Raw genomic sequence first — 22,921 nt, 5'->3', positions numbered from 1 at the left:
TGACCTGACTAGATCATAAAGGAACAATTGTCCAGACAGAGGCTTGAGTTTGCGAATTGACGGTTTATTAAACCAACTTTACACAGGCTACTGTTTGGGCCGTAGCACACGCCAAAAAGATAACAGATAACCCATAAGCCAATCGTGACCTTCTCTTGGGCAGCCCAGACGTAAGAGAGAGAGAATAAAGGCTGAACCTGGTCTTAACTTCCAATGCTCACCCCCCTGCCCAACCCCCCTCCACGCCACTCCGCCAACCACCAGGATGCCCGGCATCAGAACATTCCAGGCATTCCCGTGATTGGCAGATAGCAGGTTGGCTGACATGTCGGACCCCGCGAACACCGGGTACTGGTCAGTACAACACAACCACATCCTAGCCTAAGACATAACACACAGCTGTCTGTGCGGGTCGCCACACAGCCCCCCACCACAAAGTCCCTCGTCCCCGAGGGAACAAACAAAGTCTCTGAAGCGACCCGGGAGGTCTCCTTTGCCTGCGTGGCCGTGATGGTCGCAGAGTGCCCCCCTGGGAACCAGGGGATGAAGGCAGGGATATGGGGGACAAGGAAGCGGAACGGGTAGACACAGTCCGTGGCTCTGGGGAACCACGCGTGACACAGGGGGAAACAGGGGGAGTGGGCTGTCTGGAGCCTTGTCTGCGGCACCTGAGGGTGGGTGCCTGGAGAATGTCATTGCCAGAGAGAGGGGAATTGTGGGGGTTCCTGGAGTTTGGGGAAAAGAGGCCCCTCTGTATGGGGCTAACCTGTCCCGGTGCAGTGCCACCTTTCTCCCCCTGGGAGGAAGCTGCACCCGGTACACAACCTCCCCTACCCTCTCCAGGACACTGCAGGGTCCCACCCAGTGACTGTCCAACTTGGGGCATCTGCCTTTTTTTCTTAGGGGGCTGTAGACCCAGACCAGCTCCCCAGCCACAAAGTGCCTTCCCCGGGTGTGCACGTCATAGTTCCTTTCTGCCTCACACCTGCATTCACCAGCTGCTCTCTGGCGAAGGTGTGGGCTGTCTCCAGGCGGTCCTGGAGTCTCCGGGCATACTCCGGCCCCGGAGGAACATGAGGGCTATCCAGGGGCCGACCAAACGCCATCTCCGCAGGGGTGCGGATCTCTCCCCAGCATGAGGAGGGCAGGCGTGCAGGAGGTGGAGTCTTGGACAGCGGAGCGGCATGCCATGAGGACCATAGGCAGGTGCTTGTCCCAGTCACGCTGGTGTTTGGAAGAGACGATGGCCAGCTGCTGTCCAAGCGTTTTGTTGAAGCGCTCCACAAGGCCATCACTTTGAGGATGGAGAGGAGAAGTGCGGGTCTTGTGCATACCCAGCCTCTCACACATGGTGGCGAACACACGGGACTCAAAGTTTCTGCCTTGGTCGCTGTGGATGGACTCTGCAGCTCCAAACCTGCTGAACATCCCCGCTGTCAGGGCGTCGACGATGGTCTCTGCCTCCTGGTCAGGCAGAGCATAGGCCTCGGGCCATTTTGTGAAATAGTCCATGGCCGTGAGCACCCAGCGGTTTCCACTGTCTGTGGTGGGGAACGGCCCAACTACATCCACTCCCACCCTCTCCATGGGAGCCCCCACTGGGAACTGTTGGAGCTGAGCATGAGAGCGGCCTGGGGGCCCTTTCTCGCTGTGCAGTTGTCACAGCGGCGACAAAAGTCCTCCACATCCCTCTTGTGCTGCCCCCAGTAGAAGCCCTGACGGAGACGGCGCAGTGTTTTTGTGACCCCAAAGTGTCCAGTCCCCACCCCCATGAGTACTCTGAGCACAGCCTCCCGCAATGCTTTTGGGACCACCACCTGCCACCTCTCCTCTCCCGTAGCTGACTCCTTCCATGCCCGCTGTAGCACGCCATCAGCCAGCCGCAGTCTCTCAAACTTCGACCACAACCCTTTGGTCGCGAGTGAGAGCGCTGTCACCTCTTCCCATGGTGGCCTCACCTGCGCCTCTACCCACTGTAGCACTGGCTGTAGGTCTGTGTCCCGTCCCTGCTGCTGCCGCCATTCAGCCACGTCGACAGTCTGCAGCTCGCAGCAGACAGGCCCGCCGCCCGACACACTGTGGCACAGACACCCTCCTCTGCCCGCAGCTCTCTCTCCCGTCCCTCTCTCCGTTCACAGTGGCGGCAGCCGTCTGCAGTACAGGGCCGACGGGACATGGCGTCGGCGTTGGAGTGGCGTGCCCCTGCCCTGTGCACCACCGTGAAGTCATACGGCTGAAGCTCCTCCAACCAGCGTGCCACCTGCCCCTCTGGCTCTCTGAACGACATGAGCTACTGGAGAGCAGAGTGGTCAGTCCTTACAGTAAAGGGCAGACCACCCAGGTAGTACTTGAAGTGTTTGACGGAAGCCACAACAGCCAAGAGCTCCCGCCGGGTGACACAGTAGCGGCGCTCATGTTTGTCAAATGTTTTGCTGAAGTACGCCACCACTCTCTCCCCTCTGGCCCCACCTGGGCCAGCACCCCACCCATGCCCACATTGCTCGCGTCTGTGTCCAGGATAAAGGGCAAGGTGAGGTCAGGGGGCGAGCACGGGGCCTCGATCAGTGCACGTTTGAGGGTGTTGAACGCCTCCTCACACTCCACTGTCCAAGTGAAAGCCTTGTCCTTCGGCAGCAGGCGGTTCAGTGGAGCAGCAACGCTTGAGAAGCCCCGTACAAACCTCCTGTAGTACGAGGCCAGGCCCAGGAAGCTCTTCAGCTGACGCTGGTCGGTGGGGGTGGGCCAGTCTCTGACAGCCCCTACCTTGTCCTCCATGGTGCTGATCCCTCCTTCCCCACTCGGTGGCCCAAGAAGGACACCTCTCTCCTCATGAAGTGGCACTTCTCGGGGTGGAGCTTCAGACCTGCGGCAGCCACCCTCTCCAGCACACGCCGTAGCGCCTCCAGGGCTGACTGGAAGGAGCTGCCATGGGCCAGGATGTCATCGAGGTATACCAGACACTGCTGTCGGGGATGCCATCCAGCACCCTGTCCATCAAACGCTCAAAAGTAGCTGGAGCGTTGCACAGGCCAAAGCACAGGACCTTGAACTGCCAGTGTCCTCTGTTAGTGGAGAACGCAGTTTGGCTCTGGCCTCTGGGGAGAGGGGCACCTGCCAGTAGCCACTTCGGAGGTCTAGTGAGGAGAACCAGGAGGACCCCCTAACCAGGTCCAGCGACTCATCGATACGTGGTATGGGGTATGAATCCTTCCTGGTTACCTCATTCAGCCGCCTGTAGTCCGCACAGAACCTCAGCTTGCCCCCTTCTTCGGAACCATGACGACTGGCGCCGCCCAGGGGCTGTCTGAGGGCTCAATGAAGTCTGCCCGCTGCATCTCCAACACAGCCTTGTCTGCCGCCTCCTGGCGTGCCAGCGGGATACGGCGGGGACGCATCTTGATGGGTCGAGCATCACCTGTGTCGATCTCATGCTGCACCAGATGAGTCTGACCCACCTCTCCCTCACTCAACGCAAAACTGTCTCTGAATTCAAACAGCAACTGCCACAACCGTTCCTGCTGCTCGGGGTCAAGACCAACACAGTTCCTCCCCCATATCTCCCTCACTGCAGACAGTGTCCTCTCCTCTCCCATCTGGGGTAGCTGGGCTGGGGGTTGCGGCCCGGGCTCACAGAGGGCTGTGTCATGGAGGTAGCTGGGGAATGTAACACACCGCCGTAGGTGACAGGGGGACTGGGGAAAAGTCACACACAGCTGTGGGGGAGGGGCGCAGCCATGAGTCTCTGCTGCTTTAACTGTTGGAGTAAAGGGTTTGTTGGGTTGAGTGAATGTGACATTAGGGGGCCATGGTGACTTCCGTCCCTCCCTGGAAGCTCAGTGTGCCCCTATTTAGGTCTAACTGGCAGCCTGTGCTCCTAAGAAAGTCCAACCCCAGGATACAAGGGTCCTGCACAGCCGCCACCCACACAGGATGACGCACAGTCCTGCCCCCTACTGTCAGAGTCATTATTCCCTTCCTTTCATGGGTGCCAGCTCACCTGTGACTGTGCGGAGCTGCACAGTTGTAGGCTCACACTGAGTCCAACCTGGCACAATATCTGGCCTCACCATGGTTACTGTGGACCCAGTGTCCACCAGGGCGGAGCAGGGCACCCCCTCCACAGTGACAGGGACATGACAAAAGTCCCCAACACAGGTCCGGCCCACCACAACAACAGGCTCCATCCGCTTGCCCTCGTCTGCTTCTGGGGGAAGTGGAGCCTTGCTTCCCCGTCTGTGCAGGTGGGCTCCTCCTGAAGATGATGGTGGTTGGGATAGAAAAGCCAGGGGTCCGCACTACCCGGTCTATGCGGACCCCGAGCCGTTTCTCTGAGCTCTGGGGGACATGGGGCAATCTCGGCGCAGATGGCCTGGCTGGCCACAACCCCAGCAGACCCTGGGACCAGGGCTTGTGTTTCGTGCCGCCTGTAGCGACACAGCCCGAATGAGTTTTGTCATTTCGGCCACCCAAGCAGGCTTTTCCGGCTCCGGGCTGCTCTGCCCCCAGCTCGCACAGAGGGTGTGTCTCCCTGCACCCCCACCAAAGCCCCAGCTGAAGCCCCAGCCCACACCAGCTCCCTCTCCAAAGCCATCTCCAAGGCTGTCTGCAATGACTCAGGATGAGCCAGCTGGGTCTGTATGCGCAGCTCCGTAGGAGAGAGCGCCCGTATGAACTGGTCCCGTGCTAGCTCGCTCTGCACGGAGGGGGCATGTGAGCATATGCCCGCCGAGAGAGGCTCTCAATGTCATTAGCTAGCACCCGTAGAGGCTCTCCAGGCTGCCTGCGTCTATTACTCAGTTCGGAGCGCAGTAGCCCGGGCTGTACACACTGTCCATAGCGCCTCCTCAGTGCTCCCACTAAAGCACCATAATCATGCCTGTCCTCGGGCTAATCAATATCAAACAGGCCAGAGCTTCATCCGTGAGGCATAAAGCCAACTGCAGTGCCCTTTCTTCATCCGACCACCCCTAAAATGAGCTAACAGTTCAAACTGAGCATGAAAAGCTTCCCAATCCGCCTTACCGGAATACTTCGGGGTCTTAACAGATACGGACGCAGCCGGGAACTGGGCGCCGCCATGTTTGTTTACATCCTGAGCCCCAGATTCCTCGTCACGCCGCGTCGACGTCGCCACTTCGGTCCGCCCACCAGAATCCGCGCGAAATACAGTCGACGAAGCACTCATGCCTGCTTCAGCCGCCATCGCTCTAACGTCCTCCCTCAAGCGGCCTCTGCGCTCCGACGCCCTGGCGATCTCCTCAGACAGAACCCCCGACGTCCATTCACACGCACCTCCTTGGCCATAATCGTCCCCTACCTCCACCTTCACTTTCGGATTCCCTCGACGCATTTTCAACCCCCGTTCTCACCTACGGTAGCTAGCCACATAAGTCAGCTAGCTAGCTGGCTAACTTGTATCAACGTTTTTACTTCTGACACCAATGTAATGACCTGACTAGATCATAAAGGAACAATTGTCCAGACAGAGGCTTGAGTTTGCTAATTGACGGTTTATTAAACCAACTTTACACAGGCTACTGTTTGGGCCGTAGCACACGCCAAAAAGATAACAGATAACCCATAAGCCAATCGTGACCTTCTCTTGGGCAGCCCAGACGTAAGAGAGAGAATAAAGGCTGAACCTGGTCTTAACTTCCAATGCTCACCCCTGCCCAACCCCCTCCACGCCACTCCGCCAACCACCAGGATGCCCGGCATCAGAACATTCCAGGCATTCCCGTGATTGGCAGATAGCAGGTTGACTGACATGTCGGACCCCGCGAACACCGGGTACTGGTCAGTACAACACAACCACATCCTAGCCTAAGACATAACACACAGCTGTCTGTGCGGGTCGCTACAATATACACCGTATCACATACAATTGGTGCTAATTTCCCACTGGACACAGCGGTCAGTTCAACGTCTAGTTTTGATTTACATTTGGTTGAGTTGTCAACTAACGTAAATTTAACGTGAAATTAAAAAATGTCACAATGTCATTGGATTTAGGTTAAAAGTTGGGAGGGAAAAAAACCTAAATGCCCTGACGTTGATTACTTTTTACAAATCCAATCAGTTTTCCACATTGATGTAACGTCACCCCATGCTTTTTATTAATTGAAATGACATTGGGACAACGTTGATTCATCCAGTTTTTGCCCAGTGGCTAGTGTCCCATTCATATGACTGCATTTGCCTTCCTTCACAGTAATTACTGTTCGGGGGTAATTCACCAAGCGGTGTTAGTGCTTACTTGACAATGACAGGGTGCTCCAGGAAAAACATCCCTGCTGGTCGTTTATGAGACCCCTATGCCAGGTCCCGGTCTCTGTGGCTGGCTAGCAATAGGCTGTCATGTTTCCCTTCAGCTGACCACCAACATCTTCACAGGCTACTTCTCCCAGACGGTGAGAGACTTGGTGATCGCTAGGGTAATACATATGGGAGGCACGGCAACATGCCAGCCCAGGAAAACCCAATCTATTATGATGTATTGATTGATGAGCAGATTAAAATGAAGGGCGTCAAAGTGCTGGGAGATGATGAGGCGTGTGAGGATAACATGGAGAATGAGATTGCCCTCAGGGCTTGGGTTTTAGTTTACGCTTGAAAGAGGTGTTTGAAACAATGAGTGATTGATTAGCCATGGGTCAGGAGGAGCAGGGGAGGAAGAGAGAGACCGGATGAGTAGGATGAGGCGTACACGCTCCAACACAGTGGATGGCTGCCCAGGTCCAGCACATCAAAGGATTTGCCTTTGATGTCCTCCTTTGATTGGCGTGGAAACTTAAAATGGATGCCAAAGGCGAGGACTGAGAAGTAATGAATAAAAAAGTTAAAAAGGTCTCTGAAAACTTTGGCCAGTACGAGACGAGTCACCACTGCCCACACAGTCAGATATCAAGCACACAGTCTCTTAAAGATGAGCAGTTTACAGGTAGTGGTGTTGTTTTCTAGACCTGAGTAACTGGGCCAAGTAGTCTTACCCTCGCTGCATCTCATTCATTCATCATAAAATCCCCCAACAACAGAACAGCCAGGTGTCATAACCAGCCGGTTGGAGAGACTGATAATGACAGAAACAGGAACTGTGTTACAGTCTCTTAACAAAGCAAACTCAGACGCGCCAACATCACACACACACACACACACGATGCTGCTGCTGCCGCCTCGCTGCTTTTTTAATGGTTCACCATGCCCTTGTCCCTCCCTCCCTCCTTCTTCCCTTCCTCTCTCCAGAAGAGGGGGATACATCAAACCCCTGCCTCCTTTGCTTGGCTCTGGTGATCCAGGAGATAAATACAGTTTGGAAATCTATAAAGCCAACTTCTCTGAACGCTGGCTGGGACATAGTGACTGGAGGAGATGTGGGGGTCAATACATCTATCACTACTTAGACTACAACAACACTGTCTGGATTAATGGATCAAACAGCGATTTTATCTAACAGCTGGTCTCATGGAATAAAAGGTTGAGGGCAGAAGGTTTAGTGGCGAGAAGAGTTCACCATGCTGTATGCTAGATGTGCTTGTCATAGTTCATCAACATGGCCAATACAAGTCTACGTTAATGGAGAGCTTCAGCCCTCATTTTAGGATGTTGAAGCCTTCTCAGGAATATCCAGCATAAGAAACAGATCTTGTTCACGCCTGTTTTCATGTGTGTGTCTTGTGGTATGTTTGTTGGCACATGTAGGTCAAGGTCTGAGTTTTTGACAATAATGATCTCAATTTCAATCAGAACACCCTCATATCAAATCAAATCCCATTTTATTTGTCACATGTGCCGAATACAACAGGTGTAGTAGACCTTACAGTGAAATGCTAACTTACAAGCCCTTAACCAGCTATGCAGTTAAGGGGAAAAAAGTATTAAGAAAGTATTTACTAAAATAAACTGAAGTAAAAAAATAAATAAAATAACAAATAATTAAGGAGCAACAATAAAATAACAGTAGCGAAGCTATGTACAGGGGGTTAGTCGAGGTAATATGTACTCGTAAGTAGAGGTAAAGTGCATAGATAATAAAACAGAGAGTAGCAGCAGTGTAAAACTGGGGGTGGACAATGCAAATAGTCCAGGTAGCCATTTGAGTAGCTGTTCAGGAGTCTGTTCTCTCTGCTACCGCAGTCTATGACCTGGGTGGCTGTAGTCTTTGGCAATTATTTTGGCCTTCCTCTGACACCGCCTGGTATAGAGGTCCTGGATGGCAGGAAGCTTGGCCCCAGCGATGTACTGGGCCGTTCGCACTACCCTCTGTAGTGCCTTGCAGTCAGAGGCCGAGCAGTTTCCATACCAGGAGGTGATGCAACCAGTCAGAATGCTGTCGAGGGTACACCAACACCCATGTCAAATCTTTTCAGTCTGCTGAAGGGGAATAGCCATTGTCGTGCCCTCTTCACGACTGTCTTGGTGCGTTTGTACCATGATAGTTTGTTGGTGATGTGGACACAAAGGAACATGAAGCTCTCAACCTGCTCCACGACAGCCCCGTCGATGAGAATGGGAGCGTGCTCTGTCCTCCTTTTTCTGTATGCAAATTTGAGTGGGTCTAGGGTTTCTGGGATAATGGTGTTGATGTAAGCCATGACCAGTCTTTCAAAGCACTTCAAGGCTACAGATGTCAGTGCTACAGATAGGTAGTCATTTAGGCAGGTTACCTTGGTGTTCTTGGGCACAGGGACTACGGTGGTCTGCTTGAAACATGTTGGTATTACAGACTCGGTCAGGGACAGGTTGAAAATGTCAGTGAAGACTCTTGCCAGTTGGCATGCTTGGAGTATACGTCCTGGTAATCCGTCTGGCCCTGCGGCCTTGTGAATATTGACCTGTTTACTCACATCGGCTACGGAGAGTGTGATCACACAGTCATCCAGAACAGCTGATGCCCTCATGCATGCTTCAGTGTTGCTTGCCTCGAAGCGAGCACAGAAGTTATTTCGCTCATCTGGTTGGCTCATGTCACTGGGCAACTCGCGGGTGTGCTTCCCTTTGTAGTCTGTAATAGTTTTCAAACCCTGCCACATCCGACGAGCGTCGGAGCCGGTGTAGTACAATTCAATCTTAATTAATCCTGTATTGACACTTTGCCTGTTTGATAGTTCATCGGAGGGCATGACGGGATTTCTTATAAGCATCTGGGTTAGAATCACGCTCCTTGAAAGCAGCAGCTCTACACTTTAGCTCAGTGTGGATGTTGGCTTGCAATCTTCAGCTTGCAATCCTCCCCCTTTTTCCTCCAAACATAACGATGGTCATTATGGCCAAACAGTTCTATTTTTGTTTCATCAGACCAGAGGACATTCAAAGTATGACCTTTGTTCCCATGTGCAGTTGGAAACCTTAGTCTGGCAATTTTTATGGCGGTTTTGGAGCAGTGGCATCTTCCTTGTTGAGCGGCCTGTCAGGTTATGTCGAAATAGGACTCGTTTTACTGTGGATATAGATACTTTTGTACCGGTTTCCTCCAGCATCTTCACAAGGTCCTTTGCTGTTGTTCTGGGATTGATTTGCACATTTCGCACCAAAGTTTGTTCATCTCTAGGAGACAGAACGCATCTCCTTCCTGAGCGGTATGACGGCTGCATGGTCACATGGTGTTTATACTTGTATAGTATTGTTTGTACAGATGAACGTGGTACCTTCAGGTGTTTGAAAATTGCTCCAAGGAAAAGCCAGACTTGTAGGGGTCTACCATTTTTTTCTGAGGTCTTGGCTGATTTCTTTTGATTTTCCCATGATGTCAAGGAAAGAGGCACTGAGTTTGAAGGTAGACCTTGAAATACATCCACAGGTTTGACAGTGAATTATAAGTGAAATAATCTGTCTGTAAACAATTGTTGGAAAAATTACTTGTGTCATGCACAAAGTAGATGTACTAACCAACTTGCAAAAACTATAGTTTGTTAACAAGAAATGTGTGGAGTGGTTGAAAAAAAGACTTCAACCTAAGTGTTTGTAAACTTATGACTTCAACTGTATATACGGTCACTGTGGGGATGACGTCGTCGATGCACTTAATGATGAAGCCAGTGACTGATGTGGTGCACACCTCAATGCCATCAGAAGAATCCCAGAACATATTCCAGTCTGTGCTAGCAAAACAGTTATGTAGTTTAGCATCTGCGTCATCTGACCACTTCCTTATTGAGCAAGTCACAGCTGTTTCCTGCTTTAGTTTTATCTTGTAAGCAGGAATCAGGAGGATAGAGTTATGGTCAGATTTGCCAAATGGAGAGTGAGGGAGAGCTTTGTATGCATCTCTGTGTGTGGTGGTCTAGAGTTTTTGTCTCTCTGGTTGCACATTTAACATTTGGTAGAAATTAGGCAAAAACGGATTTATGTTTCCCTGCATTAAAGTCCACGGCCACTAGGAGCTCTGCCTCTCGATTAGTATTTTATTGTTTGCTTATGGCCTTATACAGCTCGCTGAGTGCCGTCTTAGTGTCAGCATCGGTTTGTGGTGGTAAATGACAGCTATGAAAAATATAGATAAACTCTCTTGGTAAATAGTGCGGTCTACAGCTTATCATGAGATACTCTACCTCAGGTGAGCAAAACCTTGAGACTTCCTTAATATTAGATTAATATTAGATGGAACGAAAGCGACTCGGTGAAACATAAGATATTACAGTTTTTAATGTCCGGTTAGTCGGATAGTCTTGATCGGAGCTCATCCATTTTGTTATCCAATGGTTGCACATTGGCTTATAGGACTGATGGTCGAGGGGGATTCCTCACTCACCGATGGATCCTTACAAGCCACCCCGAACTATGTCCCCGATATTTTATTTATTTTTATTTCACCTTTATTTAACCAGGTAGGCAAGTTGAGAACAAGTTCTCATTTACAATTGCGACCTGGCCAAGATAAAGCAAAGCAGTTCGACACATACAACAACAGAGTTACACAAGGAGTAAAACAAACATACAGTCAATAATATAGTATAAACAGGTCTATATACGATGTGAGCAAATGAGGTAGGATAAGGGAGGTAAAGGCAAAAAAAAGGCCATGATGGCAAAGTAAATACAATATAGCAAGTAAAACACTGGAATGGTAGATTTGCAATGGAAGAATGTGCAAAGTAGCTATGAAGAAGCTATGTACAGGTGCAGTAATCTGTGAGCTGCTCTGACAGTTGGTGCTTAAAGCTAGTGAGGGAGATAAGGGTTTCCAGTTTCAGTGCTTTTTGTAGTTCGTTCCAGTCATTGGCAGCAGAGAACTGGAAGGAGAGGCGGCCAAAGAAAGAATTGGTTTTGGGGGTGACTAGAGAGATATACCTGCTGGAGCGTGTGCTACAGGTGGGAGATACTATGGTGACCAGCGAGATGAGATAAGGGGGGACTTTACCTAGCAGGGTCTTGTAGATAACATGGGGCCAGTGGGTTTGGTCGACGAGTATGAAGCGAGGGCCAGCCAATGAGAGCGTACAGATCGCAATGGTGAGTAGTATATGGGGCTTTGGTGACAAAACGGATTGCACTGTGATAGACAGCATCCAATTTGTTGAGTAGGGTATTGGAGGCTATTTTGTAAATGACATCGCCAAAGTCGAGGATTGGTAGGATGGTCAGTTTTACAAGGGTATGTTTGGCAGCATGAGTGAAAGATGCTTTGTTGCGAAATAGGAAGCCAATTCTAGATTTAACTTTGGATTGGAGATGTTTGATATGGGTCTGGAAGGAGAGTTTACAGTCTAACCAGACACCTAAGTATTTGTAGTTGTCCACGTATTCTAAGTCAGAGCCGTCCAGAGTAGTGATGTTGGACAGGCGGGCAGGTGCAGGTAGCGATCGGTTGAAGAGCATGCATTTAGTTTTACTTGTATTTCTGAGCAATTGGAGGCCACGGAAGGAGAGTTGTATGGCATTGAAGCTTGCCTGGAGGGTTGTTAACACAGTGTCCAAAGAAGGGCCAGAAGTATCCAGAATGGTGTCGTCTGCGTAGAGATGGATCAGAGACTCACCAGCAGCAAGAGCGACCTCATTGATGTATACAGAGAAGAGAGTCGAGATCTCAGTCGCTTCCTCATGAGGGCCTTGTCAGGTGTCTGAAGTAAATCCTTTGCGTCCGACTCGTAAAAAAACAACTAATCTTTGTCCAGTACAAGGTGAGTCATCACTGTCCTGATATCCAGAAGCTATTTTCGGTCATAAGAGACAATGGCAGAAACATTATTTAGAAAATAAGTTACAAATCATGAGAAAAAGCACACACAATAGCACAACTGGTTGGGAGCCCGTAAAATGGGAGCCATCATGTCTTTATCTGTAGTTAATTGTTAGCCTTTTTCCTCTAGTCATAATTAAACAACTCTAAACTGTCATCATTTCTTAATTATGAAGGGAAATGCTCAGGACTGGGTTTTTTACAAGAAAGCTGACAGGGAGAGAGAAGAGAGAGGTCTCTATAGACCTTCTCACCTGTGGTTGAGCAGTGAGATGCTGCTTGCTGGAATGGGCTGAAGCATTGTGTTTGAGTTCATGTGATTCCAAAGAGCAACTGAGTTTATTTTCCACCTGCTATCCCCTGATTACAGCAGATATGAATGTATTTGCACGACTCAGGATTGCATTTCATGTAAAATTGCTCCCACAGGGCAACTTGAAATACCAAACGCCTTCAAAGTCTTTCATTCATATTTGACGCAACTATAATTTATTCACAAACCAGAGTTACGCAGTGTTATTGATATGGCTCACGCATTTCTAAAAGACCGAAAGGTATTCAAGATGATTCAACACATTCTACAAGGTCATGTACTTTGCATCTCGGCATTCTGCATTTTTTTAATGGCTAAACAATTCTGACAGTGAGATCTCAATTGTGAATGCACTTTCTGCTAAGGTTCACAGACCTGGGGGAAATTCAGCCCAGATAAAGTCACTCAATTGTGGCTCTATAGAGAAATCCTTGTTAGATACACCAAAGTTAAAGTCATGTCTTTCACATACGTACATGTATACATTAAGTACACAATTCTGAAACTAAATGCCCTGATTTCTAGTCTTATCTTTAGCAGTTGGTGTTTGCAGCAGAGCTTTTCCATGGTTATCTTGCTTCGGGTTGTCTGCTGTCTGACTGCGTTAGGGAATCTCCTGCTTGTAAAACAGGATTTCTTAAACTATGGGTGGGGGCCCAAAGTGGGCATGGGCATGTGAAAGGTGGGTTGCAGTTATGAGAATACATCTATCATCACACAGTATTTTGTTCTTAATTTGGGTCGTTGGATGACGATTTGGGTCACGGGAGAATGGTCAATTTCACACTTGGGTCTCGCGCTGAAACGGTTAAAGACCCCTGCTGTAGAAGATTAAGTTGTTGATATATAGATCTCTACGCGCTGGAGAGGATGAGCTTGACAGGGCCAGAGCTGCAATCAGGACCTCAGGGTCTGCTCCTCCTCTGTAGCAGCACTAATGATCTCTATGGAACCAGGGCTAATCAATTCTTAATGAACTGTGGAAAGACTTCTGTCTACTGCTGCCATCTTAAGTCCTACACCACCACCACCATCTCCTAGGGAGATTACAACCTAGCTAGCTAGTTACCATGGAGGTTTCTGGGACGATCTGACGTTTTAACGTGTCACTCTGATCTTAAAAGCTCGTCTCGGCAGACATTTGGTCCACCACTGCTAAATGAATGTAGGACAAACACTGACATTTGATGTTCTTGTCAATGCTCTATTATAGCTTTATTTGAGCACATATGTCAACACTTGACCATAGCAAAAAGGTGTTGTCTAGCTGCAGTAAGACAAACTTAAAAATTACAAGTCAGTTGTGTCAACTTATTTTTACAATACTACAGTAGATGATAGCTACTTCTACAAGTGACCTACAATTAAGTTCTACATTTGGCATAAACCCATCTGCTTTAAATAAGTAAGCTTCTCTCACAATGATCAGGGTTAGCTGAGTTGTATCAGAGAGAGAATAGTGAGAGACAGGCAGTATTTTCTCTTCTTGGGAGAAGCTTATGCTCCTTGAGATGATCACTTTCCCCTGCTAGGGGATTTGTCTCTGATCCCTTGTGCAGTGGTGGGTAGCCTAGCTATTTAGTGACGCTCCCGTGGGGACGGATGATACAGATGTAGGATCATAATTTGATCACCCTGTTGCAGGAGAACTTAACTGCAATGCAGGAAATGTCAAACTTGTAGTTTATTTGAGGTTTATTAAAAGCCTTCGGATGTTTGTAATTTACACTTTAGATTTTTACTTACGAAAAATGTATCAACCCCTACAAAAATGTCCATTAATTATAATCCACATAATAATTCACATTTCCTACTGCTACAGGATTATTTTCCTGCTGTAGCATGCTGGCACTGTAGCAGACTAAACAAGATCTCTATTGCAGAGTAGAACATTTGCAGAGTACTGTAGAGCATTCATAGATTGCTCATTCTACCCACGATTAATTACCCAGGTAGTGCTGGCAAAACTCCCAAAGGATAACTGTCAAATTTGTAGGAATACACAGACAAAGCCACACACACACACACACACACAGTAGACAAAAGTGTTAAACAAATCAAAATATATTTAACATTTGAGATTCTACAAAGTAGCCACTCTTTGTCTTGATGACAGCTTTGCACACTCTTTGCATTCTCAACCAACTTCATGGAGGTAGTCATCTGGAATGCATTTCAGTTAACAGGTGTGCCTTGTTAAAAGTTAATTTGTGGAATTTCCTTCCTTCTTATTGGGTTTGAGCCATCAGTTGTGTTGTGACATGGTAGGGGTGGTATACAGAAGATAGCCCTATTTGGTAAAAGACCAAGCCCATATTTTGGCAAGAACAGCTCAAATAAGCAAAGAGAAATGACAGTCCATCATTACTTTAAGACATGAAGGTCAGTCAATGCGAGAAATTCCAAGAGCTGTGAAAGTTTCTTCAAGTGCAGTCGCTATTTTATCAAAGTAATTGTGTGCACCAATATGATAAGATCACAACATCTTTAAAACAATTTCCCACATCTGAATAATAATACTGCATATAAACCATCAGATCTAGTAATGAAATGTTATTGAAGCAAATCCCAATAATGGCATCTACAGTCATCGCAGATGCACAACCACGGGAGATTCTCTCCTCTTAGCACAAACCCATCTTATGGGTTATTGGCAGGTACAGGATGTGTCAGAATGACATCCTAAATCTGGCACTGTATCTGCCACCTCTAATCCACAGGAAGAGACATAAAACACCGACTGCTCTGACGCCTTCACACCTCCTGACGTACAACGTCTGCTTTCTGATTTATTTACCAGCTGACAGTTCTATTAAGAGGCATGCTATAATGATCATTGGGAGCAGGGTTTGAGAAAGCACACATTTCATGCCTGGCAGGCACATCATCTAACTTCCTGATGACTGCATTGGAGGCTTAAATGTCATTGGCCCATTGTACATAACATTACTCATTACTCTCTAAAAGGATGGCGTGTGTGTGGCTGACAGCGGGGCCTGGTCCGATGCTTTGCTGAATGGGGAGGGAACAGAGAGAGGGATGAGTTGAAGATGAGAGAGATAGAGAGAAAAAGGGCCCACCACTCTCTCTGGAGTATACTGTGGGAGAGTCTCTGATCTGTGGAGTATACTGTGGGAGAGTCTCTGATCTGTGGAGTATGCTGTGGGAGAGTCTCTGATCTGTGGAGTATGCTTTGGGAGATTTTCTGATCTGTGGAGTATGCTATGAGAGAGTCTCTGATCTCTGGAGTATGCTGTGGGGGGCTCAGTGGGCTTGCAAAGAGCTGGAGAAGTGAGCCGGCTTTCATCAGCCCCATTCACAACTCCTCTTGATGTCCCACCACACTACTACTGCTGTCCTCCAAAACTCTGACTAATGGCGCTAGAATGAGTGTGTGTAGCTGGGACTCCCATTTGGTCATGTTACGTCATCTCCCTAATCATCTCAGGCCCAGCCAGCCAGTCCATCACGCTACCACTGACAGGAAGGATAAGAGCTGGTTGATGCCATTAGCTATTGACTTTAGTGGTACTATGACACACACAGCAACTGCCCACTGGCTTAGTGCACTACCTTGTAACGTTGTGAGTGGAGAGGGAGGCTAAGCTCTCATTTATGGCCGGTCATATTCAGTTCAGAAAGACATTGGTGAAATATGTAGCCTGGTCCCAGATCTGTCTGGGCCCCGAGCATGACCTTCTAATGGCATGGCTTTCTTCCTGACCTCATCTCTTGATAGTACTTTTCAGCATCAATACTTTAACTCTTCTTATCTCTGGGTTTTTCTGCAAATCCTTCTTTGTAGCCATCACTTTCCATGTTCTTTAATGTGCTTCTATCTTTTCCTCCCTGCTGGTCTTCATCCCTTTTCTTAGTTGACATCTCTTATCCACCTCCTCTCTTTCTCCCAACAAGGCACCATGTGATGTCTCTCACTTGCCTCTATTTTAAAGAATTGTGAGAAATGAAGAGCCACACTGTGCAAAGAACCCCAACAGCCACAGTACTGTATGAGTGCTGAACATACTGTGTGTATTTAAATGCCAAATCATGCAATCTCATGCATAGGCACGAGTTGGCCCAATCCCCAGACTGAGGGATTGTGACAGACACCTATGATAAATTAAAGACACTGTAAAGAGAGCACACACACACACACACACACACACACACACACACACACAGTTAAGGGATTTTTTATCAATGATGACTAATTATGTATACATTTCAAATCAGGACTGACTAGTCCAAATGCTATCATGTACTGTACATATATGAATTCTCTCTTGCTCCCATTCCCAATTGTATATAATATAGTCAGGAGTTTAGAACAGTGCCTTGGTACAAATGAATGAACTATCTCTAGACTGTCCAAATGCTAGAATGCTATCCCAATACACTGACTGACCTTGGCTGACCTTGGCGGCGAGGAGGGAAGGCTCGAGAACTATAGGGCCGCTCTACCGGTGTCATGAAGAGATAGAACATTTGGAAAACGCTGACGTCATTTTCAGTTTATAACCTGTGGAAAAATGTGTATATACCCAGTACTCTCTTGAATTAAACGATGTTACCTGACTTTTAAGACCGGGGCTCTGTCCATTCTTATAAAAATATTGGGTCTTACAAACCCTTCCAATGCATTGACAGAGTATTTAATTCTGACTGGGAAACAACACAGAGGAATTTAGAATTCCTTCAACAATTTCAACACACACACACACACACACACACACACACACACACACACACACACACACACACACACACACACACCCGAAAAAAATAGACCAACAAACAGTACTGCCTGTAAGCAGCAGAGGAGCCAGACGGTGACAGCAGCTGTCTCCCATTAGTGGAGCTTTGTGCTGTTCTGTTCTGCACAGAAACCTCTGGATCAATAAACCATGAGCAACCAAATGGGCCTTTTAATGTTTGATGTTAATGCCAGCTTGTGTCTCAGGGGGCCCATTGGACTAGTACTGACTGCAGCAATGTACAGCCACTTACACGTATGGGCAGCCAAGTAGTCCAAACAGAGCCAGGAAACAGGTCGTTGAAATGCCTCCACAACACACTCAAGAGCCCCCCTGGGTCCTTTGTTTGCTTGTGGAAGCCATATCCAAACTGAGCAAGGAGCCCCTGCCGAATACATGAATGATAATCACCTTCCTGTGTGTTCAGGCATTTGCCTTGGTGAGGATTGGAAATAGGGATGGTCAGCGGAGTTCTTGTTTCCATCCAGGATGGCGAGCCGAGCACCAATCTGCTACCTCACTAGAGCCAGACAGGCAGGCATTGTCATGCTGCCTGAGCCAACCCATCCATCACATCCTCCACTAGAGTGGAGAAGCGCCTGGCATTTGGTGGAAGTTGTCACAGGACGAGTGTGATTATCATCGACCGACCATGCAGTGTGGTTGTCATGGAGGGGGCTGCCTGTCAGTCTTAGTGGGGGCTGCCTGTCAGTCTTAGTTTGGGAGTTAATTGGTCCACAGTGAGGGGGTGGTCAAGGCGACACAAGGGGGAAGGGAGCGAGAGGGAGGCTGGAGGGAGGCAGGGCGGATGGTCCAGCTGCTCCAGTTTGCAGACAACTACTGAGTGCAGACTGGGCATGTCTACCTGAGAAGTGCTGTGTGCAGTGGGCCAGTTAAGCAGATTATTCAACAGTGTTAATCGTAGTAAGGAGACTTCTTTAGGTATTGTATTGCTGCAGCCTGCAGGGGCAGGAACATGTCAGTTGGTTTCATGTACATTTCCTTGAAAAACACACCTGCACAGAAGCAGACATTTTAAGAGCACTGTTCTAGCGTTGCTGTTCAAATGCCTGCAGGTGGATTGTTCTCATCAGATGTTTAGCTTCTCCTCTGCTTTTAAGGAGAGGTGCCTCTTTGCTATGTGCCGTCTTTGACAGCCACTCACAACAGACAGTTACTCCTGGATAAGTCTGACTACACTGAGCCTCGAAGGATTTGACAATCAAACCTGGGATCTGTGGCTGCAATGAGAAAATAAAAGTACACTATATTTCCAATTACTACTCCCCGGGAACGTCTTAATAGCCAATTTCACAGTAACCTCAACATGACATATCTGAGAGAAGGAGAATTGAGAGAGATAGAGATTCAGTGAGTGAGTTGAATGAGGCAGTGACTGCCTGAATGCTGATGATGCATGTCATTGCCACGAGCAAAGTGCTGTGATGGATCAATAAAAGACAAGGAAGCAATGAGCAGCCAACAGGCCCCGAGCACTCAGACCTCATTGTCATCTCCAATGTTGACTCCTCACCACACAGCACTCCATAAAACCATGCTCTGCAGCCTTACGGCGGTATGGTACACTGTGATGGGGGGGGGGGTTAGGCATCATCAGTGTTAGTCAGTTTGTTGATCACCCCCTGTATAGTTTGAACATGATCAGATCTGTACCGTATTATGAAGAGCGTATCCAGAACATCTCAGAGTAAGACTGCTGATCTAGGATATGTCCATATAATCATACTCATTATGATCTAAAATGCTAAACTGATCCTAGATCAGCACTCCTAGTCAGAAAGAGATTTTGTGGATATGGGCTCTTTCCTGTGAGATAGGGAAACCAACTAAGTGGTTACCACTGACTCCCTCCTACCACAGTGATAAGCAGTGTCTTTCTTTCATGTGGAAAAACAAGGTGAGGATATGAACACCCAGGCTGTGCTCATTGGCCAGGGCTTCTGTTTTAACTCAGTCTGGGACGAGAATGCTGTGGAATCCTCCTGATAATCTCCATGCTGGTGTTTATGTTCAACATGAATTTACAGCGAGGCTCCTGCAGCTGTACAGACGGATGGTGTTGTGGGTCTCAGACCAAGCAGCATTAACACCATTCATTATGTTTTTTTAATCAGTGGTTTGTGTTAATTGCTACAGAGATGGTTTGAAGGATCATTGCCTTTGATTGATCACTGGTTGATTGTATGCACCCACTTTAAAGCCACAACCTGGAGTCTGTGTGCATTCTTTACCAGTTTAAATTCTGCAAAGTAACTTTCACTGTGATGCTTGTTTACAAGCTTGGGTAAATTCTGATGTATGAGAGAGCATTACATACAATCATGACATGCAGGTTAAAACTCAAATCAACTGTGCATCAATAATATTCATTTTGGGTGGCTCCAAACACATGAAACATTATTGGATATTTAGCTGGGAGATTAACATTGGGTTGTTATTTTACCTAACATTCATATGGTCCTCCTTTAAGATGGGTGTTTGTAGAATGTTGACCTGGAGTCATACATCATCTTGTGTTTCTCTACTCCAAGGACTCATCTACAGATAAAAAGGGAAACCTAGTTGGTGTTTAGTTATCTTTAATTCATCTCTTATCGTGTGTTGTTCAAGCATCTGTGTGGGTTTGTATCTTCCTGATATACAATAAGGAGGGGGACTTGCAGCACCTGCAGCATCTCAAATAGAACCACGTTTGCGCTTGACACGTGCGTGTGTACATTTATTTTTGCAAGGCTTGTACATGCAACTATGGCCGGTGTGGTTTGCGTGTCTGGCTGTATTTTTTGTGGTCGTCTTTGCTCCATTAATATATATTTTAAAGATAGTGCGACAGTGTATGATGGTTTAAGACAGATAAACAAACATGGCTGTCATCTGCAAGGAGCTTTTGCTCATTTTATAGAAATATATTTGCTTAACCTACGTACTTAACCCCCGACATACACGTGTTATAAAACTGACGTCAAGTTTAACACTATCAACCACACTTAAAGCTAGAATCCGTAATTTAAACAATAGCAAAGGGCATCCCCGTCCGTTCTGCAAATAATCTAAGGGATTGGGCTGGAGAAATGTAACCACTCTAAAATTCATAAACAGAGGTATAGATGCAAGGACTAACCACCAATGATATCGAAAGCATAGTTTTAACCATGTTTTTAGGCTATACAGTGTTGGTTTACATTTACGTTGTTTATCAACATTGGAGTAAAACAAGCCTATATTTAGGGTTCTGATGGGGCACGACAGTTGAACTAAACTCATGAGGCATTTATCAGTGATATTCTTCAAGAATCAATTGGCAGTTTATAATTTTCAAGTTCAAGAATGGATGCAGCAACTAAGGATTCTAGCTTTAACACATTGTTATAATTGCTCCTACCTGGCTGATTGAACAGCTGGAATATAGAGATTTATCTCTTGTTGTAGAACTGCTGAAGTTCTGAACTCCTTTACCCTTCAAGGAATCAATATGCAGACGGGGGGGACTTACCCGCAGCCAGCTGCATCCAGCCGCAGATCTTGTAGACCGTGCCTGTGCTGCAGAAGAAGAAGAGCGTGAAGCAGCCGATGCATCCGATGACCAGCGCCATGGACATCCCGATGAAGAAGGACGCAGCTTTGAAGGCGCCGGAGGGGATGGTGCTAAACTCCATGAAACTGCCCTGGCACTTCAGGTCCCGGGACAGCCCGTTTCCGATGCAGTAGTGGAAGAGGCCGAAGTAGCCGGCCTGCGGCGTGTCCATCCCGTCTCCAATCCAGTAGGGCTGGATGAAGCACACCACGTTGACAATAGCGAAGAGGATGGTGAAGATGGCCCACAGAACCCCGATAGCGCGGGAATTCCTCACGTAGTTGGTCTGGTAGATTTTGGCAGCCTCGGAAGCGGGAAGCATGGTTGTAGGAGCCCCAGGCACCATCATTCAGTCTCTAAAGGTTTTTATATTTACGAACTGTTCACACACAGAGCTTTAATCAAGCACAAAGCACATCCCGGCCGCATCAATGTGACATGATCTCCCCGACAAAACTGCTCCCTTCTGGGCGAGTGTTTAGCCTACTAAAGCCTTGCAGCTTGCACTGTGCTTGGGTCCGCCACCGTTTTCCTTATCTTTATTGAACGGTAGGCTGGGTATCCGAGAGATATATTACGAATAATACTGAGGAGGAATCTTCTGAATGAATGATCACTGAGATAACAGCATGTAATAATCACCGGGTGTTAATTCGAAACGGCCATGCATTTCGCAGATACGCTACAACCATAGTAGGCTAAACAAACACCCTACGGTAAGAACTGCATTCGATTGAGGGCGCACAGAGATGAATGATCCTAAAGTCCACGGAGAGCGGCTGAGATCCCCCTTCACAGACACGGCTACAACCTCATCTTCCACCGAATACCAATTTCCCCGAGGTGGAGGAGGTGCGTTTAACTGAGATGATGAAGTCGTGAGTGTTGACAATCTGCTCTACTATGCATCATGTGCTTTGCGTCCATATTTGACCAAGGAACACCTGTATTCCAGGCAGGCGCAGTCCGACTGTCACAACCGATAGACCTATCAAAGCCCCTCTTATAAAGCACCATGCGCAATATAGCCTATCTCCTAATCCCACTCTCGCATGCCCCAGTGCAATGATGGAATGGGAGGCATCTGAAATAAAATCGTTAAATCTGAAAAGCAACAAAATCTAAAAAGATTGGATCTGACTCGTGAGGCTGAATATTGAAGTATAAGCTCTCTCTCTCTCTCTCTCTCTCTCTCTCTCTCTCTCTCTCTCTCTCTCTCGGTGTTGATCTGTGTCCACCGAAATAGGAAGTCTTCTGTCGCAAAACAAGACGCGCTGGTATTTAGCGTACAGTTAGCAAGTGCACATCAACAACAAGGGCAGGCTATACAAAGGCTAATTGGCTCAACTTAATCATGATTGCAATGTCTAGGTAATCACTATAAATGATACCTGTGATACCTGTTTGATAGCCTACTCCAAGTCTCCAACTTTGTGTGCTATGCAGTTGGCAACAGTATGCTCAGTGCTCAGTGGTACGGTTGACTTGATGCTCTTCTTGTTGATCACTTGATGATTTTGAAGTGGCTTTGACTGCTCTGCCAGTACCTTCTCTCAGTACAGTCTATTCTTATTCAGGATTAGCCTTCTCAAAGCTGCATGTGGCACGGTAGAGGTAGCCTATAGGCCTAACAAGAAAAACAAACAACATGTACACATGAATGAAAGCATTTTATGTTCATTATTTAGGAGAAGGCTTGTGGTTACAATTATTTTGAAACGGAGGAAAACTTTATATTTACAGTAGCATACCTATGAGTTTATGAGTGGTGTAAGACAAATTGAATCATTCTCAATGTGAAAAAAAAACAAAACATAGAAATTACAAAACTTCATAGCTGTAAAAGAAGACAAGGAGCCCATCCACACAGACTCTGAGCAAAGTGTGTGTTCAGGTTTCCTAGATGGGTGACCCGTTGAAAATCATGAAAACTATGAAACCTTGCGCTGGAATGATGTCTGTCATCCTGCCAATTATAACTCAGCAATCTAACTTTTGGTGTTAAAATGAAGTTATTGTCAGTTAAAAAACAAACATAATAACCATGTAAACATGTATTTCTCGAAAATCAGATGTATAGT

The 22,921-nt window shown here is 47.4% G+C and overlaps 1 protein-coding gene across 1 annotated transcript in view; it reads right to left on the bottom strand.

Moving 5' to 3' along the window:
• The window catches only part of LOC135515007 (LHFPL tetraspan subfamily member 3 protein), a 26,502-nt gene extending 5,173 nt beyond the window's left edge, over nt 1-21,329 (bottom strand). The window contains exon 1 of the mRNA XM_064938800.1: nt 20,760-21,329. Coding sequence (XP_064794872.1) covers nt 20,760-21,189 — 430 coding nt within the window. The 5' untranslated portion in view covers nt 21,190-21,329. The remainder of the gene's footprint in view (nt 1-20,759) is intronic.
• Nucleotides 21,330-22,921: the final 1,592 nt, after the last annotated feature.

Source organism: Oncorhynchus masou, chromosome 26 (genome assembly GCF_036934945.1).
Source record: "Oncorhynchus masou masou isolate Uvic2021 chromosome 26, UVic_Omas_1.1, whole genome shotgun sequence".
Taxonomy (NCBI): domain Eukaryota; kingdom Metazoa; phylum Chordata; class Actinopteri; order Salmoniformes; family Salmonidae; genus Oncorhynchus; species Oncorhynchus masou.
The sequence above is the reverse complement of the archived record's forward strand: the minus strand, read 5'-3'. Positions and strand labels throughout refer to the sequence as shown.